Here is a 21136-nt window from a genome sequence, read left to right on the forward strand (position 1 = left end):
AAGCAAATGAGTACACTAATGTTAAAATATGCAATTTATGCTTTTTCAGTTAAAAAACAATTAAAAAAAGCAGACTTAATATTTGAAATGTAAAAATCTTGTTGTTACTGTGATAAGCACATATATATATATATATATATATATATATATATATATATATATATATATATATATATATATATATATATATATATATATATATATATATATATATATATACACACACAACAGAAGGATTGAAATCGTTCGATACAGCGTGGCAGCACAAAAGAATGATAGCATAAGAAGAACTTAGCTTTCAGCATTCGGCGATCGGCGCGAAATGCGATGGTGGGCGGAAATGACGTCTTTCGTTCGTTCGTACATGAGAAGGGCGCGTTTCTTGGGTTTTTTTCCCGTCAAGCAATAAATTCAATGGTTTTCACATATACAACACATTAGTTTCACAAATTTCCATTGAAATACTCGGGTATTTCCGTCAATTCTCGCTATTTCCGTCTAGGTTACGCACTGCATCTACCGGACGGCTGTCATTGGCTGTCTTGAGGCACGTGGGGGGGGGACACGGGGGACACCGGAGACGTGGTAGATACCGAGCACATTTCAAACTCGGTGCAATTGTATACAGCGCACGTGCTGCAATAAAGTTGTACAATTTTTTTTTTTTTTTAAACGTGGGTTCAACTATTTTTGACCACCCTATACATGCCACAGTCTCCAACAGCTGTGTTGTCATCCACAACCATCACTTCTTTTTTTTTCCGCAGCATTCTCTGAAAAATCAAATATCACTAAAAACCACAAACGACGATATCCAATGTGACAACCACACACCTGGCCATGAAAAAAACAATTTGGCCTATTAGGAAATGTGATCAAAAGGAGTCTGATCAGACTTCACTGCAAAATAGAATGAAGAACTAGTTTTGCTGGTGAAGACGTGTCAAGCTAACCGTGGTGGGAAGCAAGGGGAAGCTGAATGTTTCACCCATTCATCCTTCGCCTTCAAAGGAGGGAGACAAGACTGGGGTGAGGATTGATTATTGGGTGGTGGTGAATCAGAGGTGTACCTATCAGAGCGGGGTCAGGGATAGGGTGAGAATGGCTCATCTTAACACCTCACAAAAGGGAGGACCAGGATTCAGGAGTCAGAAATCAAAAGGGGTAATAACAAGGAAACGAAGAAGAAACAAAATAAAAATTACCCCCATGTGGGGGTGACGGTCATCTCTATAATAACACAAGTTCTCAATGTTCAGTTCAGGTAACCGCGAAACAGTCCAAACTAACCGTTTAGATTGAAATAGTTCACAAAGATACACTAGGATAATACTACTAATGACATAATTAATAAATATGTATTGTTCATTTTGTACCCGGATTAACACATCAGAATCACCAGTAAGTGCAATACGTGGTTTTCCGGTCCGTCCACTCCCTGGGGACATTTCACTTCCGGTTGTAGAAAAAAAAAACGAAAAAATAGGCTTAACTCTCGGAGATTATGATAATCTTGTAGATTAATTATTCTTCACTGATTATAATACAACTTTCAGAATGAAAATTGGCCAAGTATTTATAGAGATATTGAGGTTTGAAAAATCGTTAGAGCTCGCAAATTCATTAATTATTAATTCCACAGAAGTTTCGTGACACTGCACAAAGTAACATGTCAGGTATGAAAAAACATTTTGTATGCCAGATTCATTAATTATTAATTCATTAATTATGGAATGTACTCATTGATATATTCATCAGAAAGCCCGAAGCATGTCGAATAATTTATCACATCCCCTCATCCGGGATCCGTGGCCTCGCCCCACAGCCTGCACCCTATGTCCGCCGGTGATTATGTTAGATATCGACACGATCGAGAGGAGCCTGCGAATCATCCCTGCTGATGCACTGAATTGATGCAATCGTTCGGCCAGAATATTCGTTGTCAAGATGTTGCGTGATTAAATCACCAATACAGTCACTCGAATTTATACTGCCGACATACTTCTTAACAATCACCTTTGCCAAAGAAACCACAGTCAATCTGAACCACGCTGGCCACTGCTCAGACGCCATGACCGGACTACTGCGCAGTTTGGTTAAAGATGACTCGGAATTTTGGCGCGCCCGCACGAAATTATATTTTGAAAATAAACGCCGACGTTTACATTTCGGGTTTTGAAACTTTTGCACCTTCGGCGGAAAATGTATAAATATAAAAGGCTAAAAATGTGTTTTATATTTATATTTCATTTCTCCTTCCTTCCTTCTTTGCGAATCGCATCGGCGTTTTTGGCCATCTTCCAGATCACGTGATGATCAAACGGGAAGGAAATTCAAAAGTGTGTCCGGTTAGATACAAGATAATATTTTTTACAATCATAATCAATCATAATCAAGGGCGCTCAAGGTCCGCCAACAACCCCCTTCTGGTAAAACTACCAAAATCACGAATCACTGCTCATCTTCACTCTTTCATTCCTCTTTTTTCCCGCCTTTGGAATAAACTTCCTCACTCTATTCTTCCCCATTCATCCCTCCAGGCTTTCAAAACAGCTGTTCACCACCACCTCTTATCTTCCCCCATCCAAATCCTCGATCTTTTCTACCCCCGATAATCCACCCAAGCCCACTTCCTTCAATTCTCCTGCTTTCCTTCCTGAAAGTCCCTGTAATGTCCATCTTCTCCTCGCCATGTTCCCCGTCCCATCCCCATCCCTCTCCCTTCCACAGTTCACCTGTGTCTGTTCCCCAATGTTTTGTCCCTTCCACTCCCACCCCTCTTGTCTCATGCCTCTTTGCTGTGAGTTGTGTGTTAGCTCTCATACGAGCCTCGACCAAGGTATACAAAAAAAAAAAAAAAAAAAAAAAAAAAAAAAAATAAACAATTGCCGAATATCTTGTAAAATGGCAGACGAGATAGGTTTTGAAAATGGTGATTTTTTTTTATAACTAACGTGACCTCGTGACCTTGTCCCTGACCTTGAACCTGGACAAAAGTTATATCGTTGTGGAACACTCATCGACCCCTACCCACAAACTAAGTTTCATCAAGATCGGAAAGAAAAGTTGTTGACGGACGTACGTACGGACGGACATTTGGTCCGGCTTTATTAGGTCATCTCGTTAGAGATGACCTAAAAAGGGGAGAGAAAGAGATGATGTATAATTGAATAATACGAGCAAAAATAAAAGGAAAGATTAAAATAAAACTAGAAGGGCACTCGGTAGAGCGCATACCTCCGCCATGCAATGCCTGATCCACGACAACATATCTGGCCCAATACATTTTTGAAATATCATGTACTATATCGTTTTTGGCCCGATCTCTCAATGATGAAGAATCACTTAAAAAATTCAATAACTCTCGTATCCAGGCTCGCATTCAGATCTTCACCAAAATCAAATCAATTCGTCCTGGTCATACACCCAATGTGTCCACCAAGTTTCATCCGAATCCGTCCACAACTTTTTTGAGATATCGTGCTATATCTAGTTTACAACCCAATCTCTCAATGGTGAAGAATCACTTAAAAAATTCTACCAGTCGGATCCGGATCCGAATCTTCACCAAAATCTGATCAGTTCGTCCTTATCACACACCGAACCCATCCACAAAATTTCATCCGGATCTGTCCACAACTTTTTGAGATATCCTGTACACAAACAGACAGACAGAAAGGGGTGAAAATATAACCTCCTTCACCTTCGGTGGTGGAGGTAACAAGGGAAAATAATGTTTCCTTATTATTTTCTCTTTTCCCAGTCGCACTCCCCTTGAATTTTATCCCCTGTAATACGTATGATCCTCAGTTTCCTACGGTTTTCAATGAGACTAGTTCCCACCTGACGTGCCCCCCTCATCCATATGCATCTCTGACTCACTCTCACAACCGCATGATCAACCTCAGTCCCCATCCCATCTACACATTTTGCTCCGACAAAGCGTTAATGTTGAAACGTCAACTCGTTTACCCACGGTGGTTAACATACTTCAATCAACGTTGCATCTTTGCGATGATGTAATGATCTGCTGCACGTCACCGGTATGTACTGGCACGGAACAAAACATGAGTATTGAATCGTTCCTCCGAAACAATTCAAATCCGCACACTTCATATCGGGTTTTGCCACGGGGAGTTTGTGCATGAGCAGCGAAAAACAAAACAGCAAGATATATATATATATATATATATATATATATATATATATATATATATATATATATATATATATATATATATATATATATATATATATATATATATATATATATATATATATATATATATATATATATATATATATATATATATATATATATAGAGGCTTTTCTCACAAATGATATACAATGATCCTGAAATAAAGACATGAAAAGTTAGTTCAAAGTTCACACTCAATGTTCACAAGTTCAACACAAGGCGGTTGGTTGAACAGTCATCCTTGACCTTCAACGCATCATCCCCCACATGCTCCAGCACATCAAATGTTCTTACAGATACAGAAAACCGAGTGCAAGGAATGATTAAATATTATTCCAAATGAATTTGTGAGAGTTACAAAATAAATATTTACGGCTGATCAAAGGGGCAGCAGGAATGCTCACGCGGTAGGAACAAAGAACGATTACAGGAACAAGTGAAACAGGAAGTGTGAACACACCCGGCAGGCAGCCGACAGGTCGCGGAGCTTGCTCTTGATCAGGAACTCTGCAGTGACATCTCGCGGCTGCTTCACCTCGGCAGCTTCCTTGTGCTGCTGGTGCAGCTCCACAATCCGTTCTTTTAGTGTCACCATCTTGGACAGTCAGTGGGGATCACCAAAAGGATGGCGTTGAGGAAGTGGTGAGTCACAACACCTGGTGTATGATCCTTCCATTTCTCATGTGAGTGATGTTAGCACAGAAGCATGGTATTACCATGATAGAGAGTTCTGACCTTTTGTAGAACGTGTAATGTGGCGAATTAACCCTTGAGAGCCCACGAAATGTTCTGGGTGAACAAAAAAAAAAACCCCTGGGGCTCCAGAGGGTTAACTACAAAAAACCTCAGGGGGTTGGGACTTGGGGTCACATGGGGTAAAAAGTTGTTTTTTTTAATTCAGAATTTGATATCGAGTCAATCCTGGTGGAACATTTTGCCATCTTTCAACTTTCCTTTATGTGGGAAGAGTGGGGATTTGTGACGGCGGACCATTGACTTCGCTCTCGTTTCATTTTCATTTGATCAATAGCAGCTTGTCCACAGAGTACAAGGCCCGAATGCCGGAAGCACCTTGTTAAGAAAGTCGCGCAGCTCTTCCTGGGTCTTCACTATCTTCTTCCAGTGCTCAATCTGCTCGTCCTTTACATGCTTTTCCTGGAGCCTGCACAACACATACACACCAAGGTATGCATCTCGCACAGAACTTTGTACATTCATTGAACGGAGCTGCAATGGATGAGCAAGTTGTTAGTTCGGCGAGAGTTGGCGCCGAGTTAATTCAGGTCATGGCCCAGGCCAAGACAACGTACTGGATGACGAGTTCAAGAGCCTGGCCCAGCGAAACTGGCTTGCCATTGAGGAAGTTGAAGTCCAAGTGGTGGCTCAGGTAGGATGTGGCTTCCAGAAGGCGGTTAAACTCACGCTCGACCATCTCGTCTTTCTCCTTTGGCACCTGCAACAAGAAGATGGAGTTCAAGCTGAGCCAGGATGTTGCAGACTTCATTTTTTGATTGACGAGTAAAGAGCAGCTTGCACGCAATAAGTCACGTACAGGCCAATGGCATGGGGACACAGTGGACAAACAAACACATTCCATGGTGTGGGAAGTGGAGAAAACAGCATCACTGGCTAAAGTGTGCTGAAATGTGAATGACAAACAAGACTTTCCAGCAAAATATAGAAGCGGTGAGAAAGTTGGCGCCATTGTGGTATGTGTGTGTCGTGTGTGTGTGCAACAGAGGGAAAGAGAGAGAGACAGAGAGACAGAGGATTGTGAGTGTGTGAGTGACTGCTTCACTATAAACCATAGATTTTTGTTTTTAACATTGTTTTCATGAATTTCCATTCATGCTGCATGTCCTGCTGGCACAATCATTCCCACTGGTAAGCACCAACACTTGGTGTATGATTCTTCCATTTCTCATGCAAACTATATTAGCATGGCTTGCTAGCTTTATTTCGCTGCATTACCGAGGATGACAGTTCTGCCCTTTTGTAGAACGTATAGTGTGGCAAATTAACTGCAAAAAAATTCTAAACAAAAGGAGTACACACCTTGCATGGCAAACCAATTTGCAGTCAGATATCTAACAAATTGGCAAAACTCTCACGGTTGTTCACAAAAAAAAACAACAAACAAAAAAAACCCTCCGAATTAAACCATCAAGAAGCAAAGTAGAGTTATTAATGATACCTGTCACAGTTCACGGGTTGTTAATAGTGCAATACGTACATTCGTGCATCTCTCCCCCTTCGATTGTCCACAAGCCCCAGAGCAGCAACAGCAAGGGAAGGGAGGTACAAACGGATAATCCATTAATCTGGCTAATGCTCAACCTTCGAGACACAATCATGCAGGTGAACAGCACGTGCCAAGCCTACCATGAGTTCTGGCACACTCCATAGTTAGAACGGCCAATTGGAGTCCGCAAGAGCACACAATTAAACTTACAGACTGCCCGTTGGTCTCATACAGGGGACATTTTTGCTTGATCTTCGCCAGCTCCATGTTCACCTGTTTGCTGACAACGGCCATTGGATTACCGCCTGCATCCCATCAAGCGAGCCGAGGTCAACGTGCGAACAAGGGGAGCCATAGCAGTTCTGATACAAGGCGCCAGATTGCAACTCACCCAATCCGGTGACAACCATAGCACCGAGGTCAGCCACGTAATTCCCCTTCCTGAATGTGGCCACGCGCCCCCCAACACGATCCTGAAAAACAACGCATTCACCGCAAGTCTGCATCGGTAATCAAACGTAGTGCAGGCTACACCGTTATCGTACTCGCATCATGCATCATGACTATAGCCTGGTGTTGGCTTCGTGGTTCGGGTGGTGGCTTGGGATCCAAGGTTCCTGATTTCAAGCCCTGTTGGCCACTGAATTAATACACCAGGGGGTTGACTCAGCCTGTCATCCTTCCGACATCGGTGAAATGAGGACCAGTGTGTGATAGTAGAGGGGCACTGCATCAGTAACACAGTCATGCTTCCAAGAAATGATAGCTACCCCGGCAGCTCAGCTGCCATATGCAATAAGAAGAAGGTGCATCATGACTGGACAAACTCTGATTGTTTCGTCCGCCCAATAGTTATGCTATCAACGTACCACCAATTCCATTTGTTGTTCTTGCAAAATAAAAAATATTAAATGTGGTCAAAAACTTCAATCAGGCCGAGGCATTCAGATTTAGAATGATAATAATAATAAAATTTTATATAATACACCCAAGCGGGTTTGACGGTCAGCTCGGATACAAAACTTGATGCAACCGAGTGTTAATCAACCTTAGCGTCGACGGAAAGTGAAAACAGAATTCAAATTTAATTTAAGATAAACTCCTGAGGCTGCTCGAAGCAAAAATCTCCATATTGTCGGAATGATCCCCAACATCATTATACAATTTTCAAACCCGCGTTTATGGCCGTGAAATAAATACTCCACGTTTGTGTATTTAATGGCTGTATCCAGGACAGAGCTGGACCCCAACTAAAAAGGACCCTCGGGCCACCGAGAAGCTCAATCACTCGCTGCCTGCACATCTGCGCGGCGTCACGTGACCAGCCAGCTCGCCGTCGGATAAAATGCCCTAACAAAATCTTAAAACGTCCGTTTTTCACCGGAATTCTTTCAGTTTCTTGTGGAGCACATCCCCAAACCATCTAACATCTAAACATTAATATCACAGACACTACGAATAAGCAGTCCCTCAGGAGAACAGCTTACGAGGTGAAGCAGTGAACGGGAAGCATGTGGTGTCACTTCCAGTCTCACGGTTATTTGAATTGAATATATTTTCCTCATGAAAAGTGCGTTTCTGAGCGGATTTGCACAAAAATTATCTTCATTTAAACGTGTAGCTACACCAGAAGGTCCCAAAAGTGAAAACAGAAACAAACCAGAGGGGGAGCACTCGGTAGAGTGCAAAACCTCCGCAGCCAATACTGCTGGGTCACTCAAGTGAACCTGATATCCTATTCATTCAATTTGACGTCAACATTGCTCACAGATTTATAGTTTGCAACGTTCCCTTTTACATACTCAATTCATTCGTCATAACTAGATTCCTTGAGACAGAAATTAGTTTTACGTAGGTATATCCACCTGAAGTTCCAAAATTGGAAATCACTTAAAATCACTTTTAAGTGTTGGAAATCACTTAAAACATGTAGAAATGCAAAAACAAAAATTCAAATATTTTTTCAAAATGGCCACCATAGCGGCTATATTGGATTTTGAACCAAGTCCAAAATCTAATGGCATGATCCTTGGACCATACCTAACCCCCCCCCCCACCAAGTTTCGTCGAAATCTGTCGAGGAGTTTTTCCGTAATACTGTTCACAAACAAACAAATAAACCAATGTCACCCGCAGGGTGACCCGTATCTTGCCAAAAGGTGACCAGGTGTGACTTCTTTAAGGTCACACTGAGGTGAACAGAGCTGCTATCCACCAGGAGCGACTCCTTGAGGAATATCTGCCTACGAGAGATTCCGAAGAGAATCGTTCTACAGAGTAACCATGAAAAATGTGTTTGCCTCATAACGTCACTAAATGACGTCATAATGTCTCAAGCTTGACATATCTCGAAAGCACTCATCGAGATGTTCAATTTGAGGTGCTACACGATATGGTTCCTAAAACTTGAAAATTTGACCTTGGGGTCAAATATGTTTGACCTCAGGCGCTAACCTTGAAGGTCAAGGTTGATCACAAACAAACACTAATCAGCTGAGCGCTAAGCCATTTACTACATTCCAACAAAGTTTGGAGACGATTCGATCAAATTTACTCAAAAAAATAAGGGTTTCGTCGACCTCCATGATTTACTGCAAAGTGACCTTGACCTTTATGTGTGCTGAAGGGTATTGTAATAATACTACGATATGTGTACCCACAAGAGTTTCCGATGAGAATTGTGCTCCACAGAGTGATATAAAGGTGAAAAATCCAATGATTACAGACAAACAAACAAATTTAAAAAAAACCAATGTCACCCCCAGGGTGACCAGTATCTTGCCAAAATGTGAACATGAGTGACTTAGTTATTCGATTAAAGTTCCTCAAAAAATAAGGGTTTCGTCGACCTTAATATTTTCGTTCGGTTAATGGTATCTCTCCAGGACCGTTGTACATGAAATATCAAGAGATTTTGATGAGAACTGAGGAAATAAAATTTTCATGAAAAATCCGTTTTTTCGTCATGTCATTTGATGACAATTTGTCAGTCATAGCGTCAAACTTTTGACAGATCTGGAAAGCACTTATCAAGCGCTTGAATATGAGGTATTACTCGATATGGTATGTAAGATTTCAAAATTTGACCTTGGGGTCAAAAACTTTCGACCTCCAGCGCTAACCATGAAGGTCAAGGCCGATCGCCACCAAAAACTAATCAGCTGAGCGCCAGACCATGAACTATATTCAAAATGAAGTTTGAAGACGATCCGATCAAAATTACTCAAAAAATAAGGGTTTCGTCGACTCCCCTGATTTGCGACAAAGTGACCTTGACCTTGAAAATTTTATGCACTGAAAGGGACCTCTATAGGCCTCTGATATGCGAAGTTACAAAAATTTCCAATGATTACTGTGCTCTGCAGAGTGATCGATACGTGATTACAGACAAACAAACAAAAAAAAAAAAACAAAAAAAAAACATACAAGTTGACTAACATATCTTGCAAAAACTTCGTTTTGGCAAGATAAACAGACAGGGGTGAAAACAGTAACATCCGTCCATCTTCGATGGCGGAGGTTAACTAGAACTTAAGACAGCCTCGTTATATCATGTCATGGAAACGGATGGAAGGCCGTGGAAGCTGCCCCTCGCTGCAATGCATTCCACACAGACCGAGGATATAAACATTCAATTTTCACAAAACTTGATGCAACCGAGTGTTAATCAACCTTAACGTCTATGAAAAGTGAAAACAGAATTTAAATTGAACTTAAAATAACCGCGCGAAGCCGTGTTGACGTCAGCGGACCTCGTGTTGCCCAATAAACAGGGCCAGACGACAGAGGTAACGAGAAACTAGTTGGTCAAATTAAATCTTCTTCATAATCCCTATGAAACCCATTATGCATTCTTGCCATCCGATGCTTCCTTATAGGCCATTCGACCAATCGGTCATTTTGCACTTGATGACCTTGTAACCTTGACCCCGTGGCGAAAAAGGGCTCAGACGATCTACAGAGAGCAACTAGTATTATCGTGTCAAGTTAGAACTCAATCGGCCGAGACGTCTAGGAGGAGATAGAAAAATAAAAATTGTTGACAGACGGACAGACGGACAGACAGACCTGAGGACATTGAACGGTTATATTAGGTCAGCGAGCTGAACTAAAAAGGAAGAGGCATCTGCAGTTTTCATGTTTACAAGAAACCAATGTGAAATGTATGGCAATTGAAAGCACATAGAGGTTTCAGATTTGTGCTCCGTCGTCATTTGTTGATGATGTTTTTTCTGATGATCACGACAACGGAATCGTTGATTTTGGTAAGCTGTTATGGGCTTGTCGATTGGACAATGAACGTTGTATTGAGCCTTTGGATTGGACTAAGAATGTCTTGCTGTGAGAGACTACCTCGTTTTGTGTTCGACAGCGTTCAGCAGTCATGATGTCGAGAGAATCACAAAAAGATGTTCAGGGAACAGTTTACCATCAATTACAATCACAATTATAAACTTACTCCGTCGACACGAGAATGATTAAAAAGATAATCATTTGTTAATATTCTATTCACGAATTATTTTGATACATTTATTGTTCTCGTCAGCATTGTGTGTGACCTCGAGTCATGAGTCGCAAGATGTCGATTAGTTCATACACCCTTCACAATGTGCGTTGTGCCCAACTCGGATTGAAAGTTGGGACCTGGGGACCTCACGGTGTGATGTGCTGTCATAACCTTACGCTGTGACCGAATTGCAGGACATTGCGGTGCAGGAGCGGAAGCTGACCAGGTCCAATGAACCGACGTGCTCCTTTTACGCATCAGAGCCCGAAGTGGATGACCCTTCAGGGTCCGCTGTGTGTAGGAGCAGCATGTTGAGGTTTTAGTCCGAGCCACGTTTTCCAGGACTTCAAACATCTGACTGAACAAGAGGATGAAGTATCCCTACCGATGGGTCTGTGTGGCATCCGAGGGGCTTTGGTTGCTTCTGAGGTGGGCAGTCGTGTTGAGGGAGGGGGGATGAGGGGGGAATGATCAGCCACGAAGGTGGATATGGAATTCATGCAGTGCTCGGTTCCGGGAAGCATCGACCCGCCCGCAGTTCCGGGAGGCATCGACCCGCCCGCAGTTCCGGGAGGCATCGACCCGCCCGCAGTTCCGGGAGGCATCGACCCGCCCGCAGTTCCGGGAGGCATCGACCCGCCCGCAGTTCCGGGAGGCATCGACCCGCCCGCAGTTCCGGGAGGCATCGACCCGCCCGCAGTTCCGGGAGGCATCGACCCGCCCGCAGTTCCGGGAGGCATCGACCCGCCCGCAATTCCGGGTAGCATCGACCCGCCCGCAATTCCGGGTAGCATCGACCCGCCCGCAATTCCGGGTAGCATCGACCCGCCCGCAATTCCGGGAGGCATCGACCCGCCCGCAATTCCAGGTAGCATCGACCCGCCCGCAATTCCGGGTAGCATCGACCCGCCCGCAATTCCGGGTAGCATCGACCCGCCCACAATTCCGGGTAGCAGACCCGCCCGAAACTCCGAGGGAATTAACTGGTCTGTAAGGATTGGTTCCTCATTAGTTTTCTGTCATCACCCAAATATAACCTGCATCGGATACCAACTATTGTTTATCAGAAAAATCACCTTCTCCCTAGATCATGCATCTCCTGTCGTGTGTCAACTGTGGTTACAAACATGAGATTCGATAATGACAAACATCAATGCTTCAAGAATAAATGTTTATCATAAGAAGGATACCTCGTACTTATTGCTATTCCTCGTTTCTAACTGGGTCCTGAAGTATCAAGGAATGCACCACGAAAAGAGGAAGCTTCTTGTCAATTTGCTCTCCACCATGACAGATGCCTTTGTACGTGTCAATTATGGCCTGGCAGTAAAAGATGAGCATGTTATCTTTTGTTGGTTATCTCCATTTGGGTTTCAGTCGGTGGGAGGAAGTTCTCCCAGAATTCAAAATCTCCACCTCCTTTTTGATAAAGGATGATGGTTCATGAACCAAACTGTGAAACTTCATTCTCAGAGCCTCGTTCCAAGGGCTCTTTTCAAAATCTTCACTGAACCTCTGACAGCCTCCACTTGTAGCTTGTTTGTTGTGATATTCTCCAGAATGATTTTTAAATACTCAGTAGTGGTTTTCTTTATCATTCCTGTGGCTATGACGATCACTGGTAAAATTTCAGTTTTCTTCAATTGACCTTATTTTTCAGATGTTGGTATTTGGTCATTTTCCTGATTTCTGTAGCATTTAGTCCAAAGTTATTTGGAACTGAAACCTCGATCAACAATGCCGATTTTTCCTTTTTGTGTGTGAGCACCATGTCTGGACGCAATGCTTTGTTGTAATGTCCACACTTGATGGGATCATCTTGTCATGCATGAGCATTATTTGTTCACTTTCAAGGATCAGATATGGTTTGTGTTTCCATGATTGTTCTGTGACTGGGATGTTGAAATGTTTACAGATGTGCCAGTGGATTACTCTACAGATGCTGTCACGTCTTTGTGTGTACAGCTGTTCTGATATGAGTTTTTTCACACCACAATTGGATCTTTCTTTCCCTTTTGATTAATGCCATGATCCAAGACTTGCGAAACAAACGGTTAAACATTACAATCTTAAAAGCTATCACCATGTGGAACGGAACTGAACTGAACTGCATCATAGCTGAATAAAGTACGCGTGGAGATATCATGCGTCAGGAATGTGCGTCTCTCCCGCAACCTTGGGATCTTAACAAAGCAAAATCATTCTGTGAACAACAGAACCGACAAGTACTTCTTCAGGTAATTAAGGAAGGTTTATAGTTCAAGCGTATCCAAAAACGTTACTTTCCTGCTTGGTTGTATTCTCGAAGCCACAGCAATGGCCCAACTATACAATGTCATCTCGCAGCACGAGTTTACAAAATTTGTGCAAGTATTGACTGCAAGGTATATTTGAGTAATTGGTGTTAGAATGCAAAAATCCAGTTTGTGTACAAACAATAACAACATTCCTCATTGTGGTGGGGCCAAGCAAATCTTAACTCGATATCTGCGATCACAAAGTTCCCATAGTGTGCTGCCTTTTTGGCTGCTGGTTGCATCAATGGTTAGGGGCACGCTGTGCCGCTGATGCAGTGCCCCTATTACCAGTGCTCATTTTGCCGACCTTGGAAGGATGACAGGCTGAGTCAACCCCCTGGTGTTAATTCAGTGGCCAACGCGGCTCAAACTCAGGACCCTAAGACTGCACGCCACCATCCTAATCGCTAAGCGTACACCAGGCTTGAGCACAAAGTGATCACCAAGGATAAGCCTCCTCCAGCTTACCCTTGACCCACAATCCAATGATAGCATTTTTTTTCCAGACCGCCGTATGACCTTGACCTTCACCGTTTAGGGATACAGTGTATATTAAGAAAATGTGTCCCCCTCTTAAAATATATCCATAAAACTCAACATAATTAAAATCGGAGGAAAATTATTCAAGTTCAAGTTCAATTATTGAGCGGACAAAACAAATGTGGTTTTTTTTTTCAGATCTCCATTTGATCTTGACGTTTAACATGAATGGGTATGATATAAATTAAGTGTAAATTAAGGCTATCTGGAGAGTGCAATTTCATTCCAATCAGACAACCCTTAATCGAGTTATGGTAAAAAAAAATAAAATTTTTAAGATCTATAATTGTATCATAAACTTAAAAGTTATGTCAACCCCGCATACTTTTTATTCCCATTAATGATGCAAAATTCATTCTGAAAGTCCCAGTTGGCTCCGAGATACGGATCGGAAATTGGCATGAAAAAACAAATAAATATGGAGAAAAACCTAAGTTGTAGTTTAGTACTCCGAGAGGTCTCAGAAACTCTGGGGTACCATTAAAAAAATGGGGGCACTAATTGCAGAAATAAATGCATCAACAGCTTTTCACCTTTTGTGTTCTATCCTATCACCCTCCTTCCTATCCTATAGGTATACGAGGAGGCCAAAACAAACCCAATAGGTCCTCTACAGTCACAATGCACAGGGGACAATACGAACACGAAAGGCGGAAAGGTTTAAAGAATCCCAAGGCTTACCCTCGCCTCGAGAATGGTCACGTCCATCCCAAAACTCTGCAGCTGCCGCGCCGCAGCCAATCCCGACACCCCAGCACCAATGATGATCACCTTCCCGACTTTCTTTGCTAGCACAGGCACACAGGTAACGATCACATGGTCAGGCACGAATATGGTACAGAAGAAGCGCACCAATTTCATCGGAGGACATTTAAAGATATCAGGACACCGGTTCACACGATACGATCTTACTTGGAAACGGTTTCATGCGCTTGTAAATGCCAAAGTTGATGAGGCCATGTCTCTCCAGGTAGCTGTGGACACGATGAACGAGTTGAGGTTCACCTGCACGATGTGAAACATAATGTCTTGTTTATGAAACCATTTTTTAAAAACTATATGCACATGATGATATATTCAAAACTTTCCAAATGTTTCACTCAATTTGCCAACATACCTATGCAGTGAGTCTATCAAAGCCTTAATGGCTTGTTTATATCCTTCTATCGAGGTCTTTTGCTTTCATAAGTTAGCTCACAGTGGAGTTATGCAGCGATGATCGAATTGCACCTTTTCACAATGGCTATTTGATTACAACCAGGCAAACCACTACGCACCATTGTAAGGAGCAGCGATTTGCTGAAATGTTGCATCGAATGTCAGCTGTGTTTTCGGGTTGTCCAGCCACAGCTGAAGCTACAATGAAAATATAAAAATGAACACGATTTTGCCACATTTATTGTTGAAATACTGTACAAGATCGAAGCTCATGGAAGAGTGAGGTGACGTCAGGTTAAAAAAGTATCTGAAAGGCAACAAAACTGAAGGTGGGACAACGTGTTGGACACGAGAAGCAAAGGAATGAACGAACAGGAAATTGGGACAACCTCAACTTTCCTCCCACCATGTTACAAGAAGAAGAAGAAGATGAAAAAAACCTCCATGCAAAGAACACCAAACATTGTTTATTTTCAAAGAAACTTCCGAATGACCCACCTGCCAGACATATTTTTTCTTTGCAATTCACCACCCCCTCTCGCTCATTTTTACCCACTCTGTGAGTATCTTTGTTCACAATGACTCCACAACTTAGAATGTTAGCCGATTTGTACTCCCGACCATTTTTGACCCCTTGTACATCCCTCAACTAAATATCTGTCGTCACATCAAGGCTAATGGTGGAACAGGAGTCAGACCGCAGGCGGCAACTTTACGACACCAATGAGAACCCACCGTACGGTTCCGTATAAACAAGAAGGATTTCTGCGTTTGCATGTTGCTGCTGATGATATCTGGAAAGCAGGCAGCCTCCTGCGATGTCATGCGATCGTGGGGCAGTCGGCTCTGGAAGGCGGCTCCCTCCAACCCTGTGCAGGAAACAAACAATTATCACTGTGCAGAGTCAATTTCACTAAAACAAAAACATAACACCATTTTTGTGACTGTTGGAGACACCAGCCTCCAAGGTGTGTTTTGAGAGCTTGTGGTGTGGGAATGGAATACCCCATTTCAGTTAGATTAACACTATAAAAATAAATTAATTAATAAAGAGGTTTCCTCAAACAGGTGGTTGCAGTAACAATGTTCATATGTTAAGGACTCGCAACATAAGATAAAAGAGAAGCGTTTGACAGTCCGCTATTTAACCGTGGTACCAGAATCGTCGTCATAAATAACTACATCTCGTTACCTGCTATGTACCAACCTCTTCATATATATTGTTACGGTGCCGGTGTGTCAGCCGTGAACGGACCGCTCTGAACGGAGCCACAAGTCGAGTCGGCCCGACCGATCGCCCGGAATATAGATTGCCGCCCGGATAAGTCCGAGTCGACGGGTCCTTGTACAAGAACCGAAATACGCCAATGGGCAGATCACGTGGGGTAGGGTCGATTTCCAATCTTCAATGTACCTAAATACCCACGTGATTCAAATACCGGGGTATTCCACCCTCGACGGAACAAACCGCCGAGGCGAGCCTGTCCCGTGCGAGATTCCGAGCGGCTTAATCGCCGAGAACCGTCAGTCCGAATGTCCCCCTTTTACGGCAAACCAACGGCTTTCTAACTACCAACACACGAAATGCTCAGTCAATGAAAGAATCTATGCGATGAGCTGAAAATATTTAACAATTGGGGTATTTATTAATAATAATGGGGAACAAGGGAAGCACGTAAGAGCAGAACTATTCCGACAATACGAAATGCAATGCAAAGATTTACAGCACACAAAGCACTAAACAATTTCCTACTTATTAGACAGGCCCACGGACACATGTTCGCACACACAAACCCAAGAAATGATGGCTGAGGCCTTTAATAACGGACTCCAGCTCGGAGGACAGGTGAGCTGAAACCCAGAGCCCATCTCGAACCTCTCCACCTCGTGTGGTCTTCAAGTTGTTCGGACCCGGGCTCCAGCAAGAGCGAGCTGGATCCAATCGCCGTGAGCCGCGATCCTTCCCGAGCTCCTGCGAATCCTCCTGCGCTTCTATACACGTGCTGGTGAGACGAGGCGCCGATTCTTCCCGTCGATGCGTCGCTTCCCCGAGGAACCACCTCCAAGATGAGGTCGATGCGTCGCACCAAGCCGGGAACCAAACGGAGAACAAAGCTCAACGAACCAAGAAGAAGAAGAACCCACCATTCGCAGCTCGAGCCGAGCAACCGGCTCAACTTTCTTCCAAACAAAGCAGCTCTCCAAAAAGCCTACCGAGCCAAGCAGGACCCGAAGCTCTGCTGAACAACTCCTCTGCAGAAGCAAAAAGCTTCCAAAGGCCTCAACCCTAACCCAAGCCAAACAGGACCCGAAGGTCTGCTGAACGACACCCCTCAACTCCCAACATGAACAAAGAAAGGATCTCCTCTTTATCCTTCTCCACCCCCTCCCTCGCGCCCGGCGTGACTCATGCCCTCGTGATCCATCCCCTGCTCAACCACGGGTGGGAAGGAGTTGTTGACGTCATGAATCACGGGATGGAAGGGTTCTTCTTCCTCTTCGCAGAAGAGGGGGAGGGACGTCTCCATTGTTCGCTCCCTAACTATTAAATCGATCCGCAGCGCATCTAATCGATTTCTGAACATTTAAACAATGGAAGGTAAGCTATCTAGCGAACAAGCACTTATCGACATAGCTGACGAAAGGAACCTGTATGTTGTGCGCAATCGAATTCCCAAATTCATAACACTATTAGTCCTTTACTTCTGCTCTTGTGTGTGGTGAATCATCCTCCCATCAATGACACCATTTGACTCTCTTGGTGCGATCATAGACAATTGATTACTGTCATTATACGGGACAGTTTCAACCGCCATGATGCCGGATGGTTTGTCGTGCGAGTAAAGGTAAATTGCAACAACTAGAGCGAAGCCAAGGGCACACCACCACAAATCCACACCTAAAGGAAAATTGAAAGATGGCAAAAAAAATTCCACCAAGAATGACCCAAAATCAAATTTTGAGTTACAATTGTTTTTTCTTCTGTTTTGACCCGTGACCCAAAGTCCCTGCCTACCCCCTGGTGGCCTGAACCGCAGGTCAAATCAAAAAAAGAAAAATTGTTACAGATTTTATGCTTCCCCCAATATTGATTGCATATATAAAGATTCATTAAAAAAAAGGTTTAAAAATGTGCCCGTAATTGCATTTTGTGCTACATGACCTTTGCGCCAGGTGCTGTGCCAAAAAGGATACAGCTTTCATACCTTCACGCCATGTGGTGATCATACTTACCGAGTTTGGTGAATTTCTGCACAACCGTTTAGGGGGAGATAGCGTGATGTACAGAAAGACTGACAGACGGACCCGATTGCAATATCCCCCCGCTTTTTTTTTCAAAAAGCATGTGGATCGTGACATGGCAATCGAGACCCTGTGCAGTGGTAAATCGAATTCAGTTTATCAATTGTTCCCCCCCCCTCCCAACTTTAATCTCTCCTAGTGCAATAACCTCACCTGCTCGAACGTCTCTTCCACTCTAACTCTTTAAATCAGATAAAGTCCGCATATCAAGGGCCATTTTCAGAGTACGCATCAACAAAGCATGAAAGTGGCTCAGAGTTCACAATGGTTGGTCAAGGAATTGGGGTATTTTTGTCAAATCGGTCTCTGACTTTTGTTCCTCTTCTGTTCACCTCACATTTAAATGAAGGATTGATGGACGTGACCCAGGGAAAACCATAGCTTCAAACTATGATGGAATACCAGTTCCATGTCAGCCTTTTGCTCCAAAGAAGGTCTCGCTCTCGAAACGCAAACTACACCTCATTTACCATCACAGTACATACATCAACTGACAGTTTACAAAATGCACCAAAACTCTAGCTTTGCTTTGAAAGAGTCACAAATGCATCCGACCACCACGATCATCATCCTGCCTCCAAAACATGCCACCTGAAATAGTTTGAAAAAGTTTCACCCTGGCATTGACAATGCCCTTGACAGGCCTCTGAGTAAGAGTATCTGCATCCCTTTAAGCCAAGCTGGAGATGATCAGAAGCTGGTCAGATGCAGAGATCATGAAGATTAATGCAGGAATGTCTTACACTCTGTCACTGTGGAAAATCCACATTACTACCGCTCCGATCATTTTGTGACAAAGCTGGGGAGGAAGTGCAGCGTCTCACTCTTGGCCTCAACAGCATATTCAAACGGAAGACCAAGAAGGAACCCGAAGAGCAAGCCAAGCAAAGTGAATCAAGAGTGAACCAGGAGTGAAGAGCAAAGATGGAGTCATCAGGAGGAACCACGATAGGATTCGGGTTTCAGCCGTTGCTCCACAACCCACAAACCCATCCAGGCGCAGCCAAGTGAGCCTTACAGAAAAATTTCTGCAAGAATTCACTCCTACTTCGAGAGATAGATAAAGAAAGAGAGGAATAGAGATTAAAAGATGAAAGAAGAAAAAACAAGAATTGGAATGAACAAAGAGAATTGTGAAAAATTTCGAAAGAAATATGAAAGGAACAAGAAACAAAGATGTCGGGAAGAACCTGGACTAATTTCCAAACTTCCAAGCCAATTATGTGACAAAACTAATTTCCAAGCTGGCCTTTCAATGTATAATTTTCTCTTCTGGAAGAAAGACGTTGTCCAACCCTGCACAGCACAAAGCCAGTGTCTTGGACAACCTCTCATTGGAGTCCTGCGCTTCTCAACATTCAATAAGCAAGCACTACAAGGTAATGAATCACATTCATCCATTCAACAGCTTCTCGTCAAACTCCAAATCTGAATTTTCGATCCGACTTCACTCCTGTTGTCTTTGCTGTTGAAGACACAAAAAACAAAATCGAGAAAATCGAATTTTGACGCGAACATGTCAATGGATATGCCTCTGCCCCCCCATATTTGATGTCAACCCACTGTTACGTCTGATCTCCCTTTAAAGGTCGCATGTGAGAGAGACAGAGAGACAGAGAGACAGAGAGAAGCGATAATTCGAAGAGAGAAAATATCAGATGCTTCAAACCCGAGTTTATGATCTGCAAAATTATTTTCAAAGGGCACATGACCTTTGACATGTTGAACCCAAAATTGAATCAGTTAATCTTTGTATCGCAATGCATACATGTGTCACGTTTGGTTGAAATCCCTTCTGTGGTTCATCAGTTATTGTGGTAACATAAACAGTCAATTCAAGGTCACACATCCATCGACCTTTGACCTTTCGAACTCAAAATATAATCAGTTAATCTTTGCGTCATAGTACAGCACACATTTGTACCTCACGGTTCACAAAATCTGCTCCCTTCAGAAATAGTAAATTGATCGGAAAGAGAAAAAAATTAAAATAAAAAATAAATAAAACCAATGTCAAACGCAGGGTGACCCGTATCTTGCCAAAAGGTGACCACGTGTGACTCCTTTAAGGTCACACTGAGGTGAACAGAGTTGCTGTCCACCAGGAGCGACTCCTTGAGGAATATCTGCCTACGAGAGATTCCGATGAGAATCGTTCTACAGAGTAACCATGAAAAACATGTGTTTGCCTCATAACGTCACCAAATGACTTCATAACGTCTCAAGCTTGACATATCTAGAAAGCACTCATCGAGGTGTTCAATTTGAGGTACTACACGATATGGTTCCTAAAACTTGAAAATTTGACCTTGGGGTCAAATATGTTTGACCTCAGGCACTAACCATGAAGGTTAAGGCCAATCGCCACCAAAAACTAATCAACTGAGCACCAGACCATGAACTATATTCCCATGAAGTTTGGAGATGATTCGATTAAAATTACTCAAAAATAAGGGTTTCGTCGACTCCCCTGATTTGCGACAAAGTGACCTTGACCTTTGACCTTCAAAATTTTGTGCGCTGAAAGGGACCTCTATAGGCCTCTGATATGCGAAGTTACAAAAATTTCCAATGATAACTGTGCTCTGCAGAGCGATTTATACGTGATTACAGACCAAAAAACAAAACAAAACAAAAAAAAAAACATATGAAGGTCAAGGCCGAGCCTGGTGTTGGCGCAGTGGTTAGGGCAGCAGCTTGGGATCCAAAAGGTCCTGAGTTCAAGCCCCGTTGAGCAACTGAATTAATACACCAGGGGGTTGACTCAGCCTGTCATCCTTCCGAGGTCGGCGAAATGAGTACTAGTGTACTGGGCCGGTGTATACCCCGGTTAAAATAGGTGTACCATATCCCTGTGTCATAAGAGGCAACCAGGGTTGCGTCAGGAAGG

At 43.1% G+C, this 21136-nt stretch overlaps 1 protein-coding gene across 13 annotated transcripts in view; it reads right to left on the reverse strand.

The window, feature by feature from the left end:
- Positions 1-21136, reverse strand: part of KDM1A (lysine demethylase 1A) — a 44571-nt gene that overhangs the window by 14610 nt on the left and 8825 nt on the right. For 9 of the 13 annotated variants that reach the window (XM_085860070.1, XM_085860069.1, XM_085860067.1 and 6 more), the window contains 10 exons: positions 15679-15812; positions 15063-15141; positions 14698-14790; positions 14467-14573; positions 6833-6914; positions 6652-6746; positions 6433-6450; positions 5510-5652; positions 5271-5361; positions 4660-4794 (listed from right to left, as the gene is read on the reverse strand). In XM_085860070.1, coding sequence (XP_085716196.1) covers positions 4660-4794; positions 5271-5361; positions 5510-5652; positions 6433-6450; positions 6652-6746; positions 6833-6914; positions 14467-14573; positions 14698-14790; positions 15063-15141; positions 15679-15812 — 977 coding nt within the window. The remainder of the gene's footprint in view (positions 1-4659; positions 4795-5270; positions 5362-5509; positions 5653-6432; positions 6451-6651; positions 6747-6832; positions 6915-14466; positions 14574-14697; positions 14791-15062; positions 15142-15678; positions 15813-21136) is intronic. The other 4 variants (XM_085860066.1, XM_085860073.1, XM_085860071.1 and 1 more) reach the window with 1 other exon arrangement.

The sequence above is a fragment of the Eptatretus burgeri genome, chromosome 16 (genome assembly GCF_056783735.1).
Source record: "Eptatretus burgeri isolate ZD-2024b chromosome 16, Ebu_testis_v1, whole genome shotgun sequence".
NCBI classification, from domain to species: domain Eukaryota; kingdom Metazoa; phylum Chordata; class Myxini; order Myxiniformes; family Myxinidae; genus Eptatretus; species Eptatretus burgeri.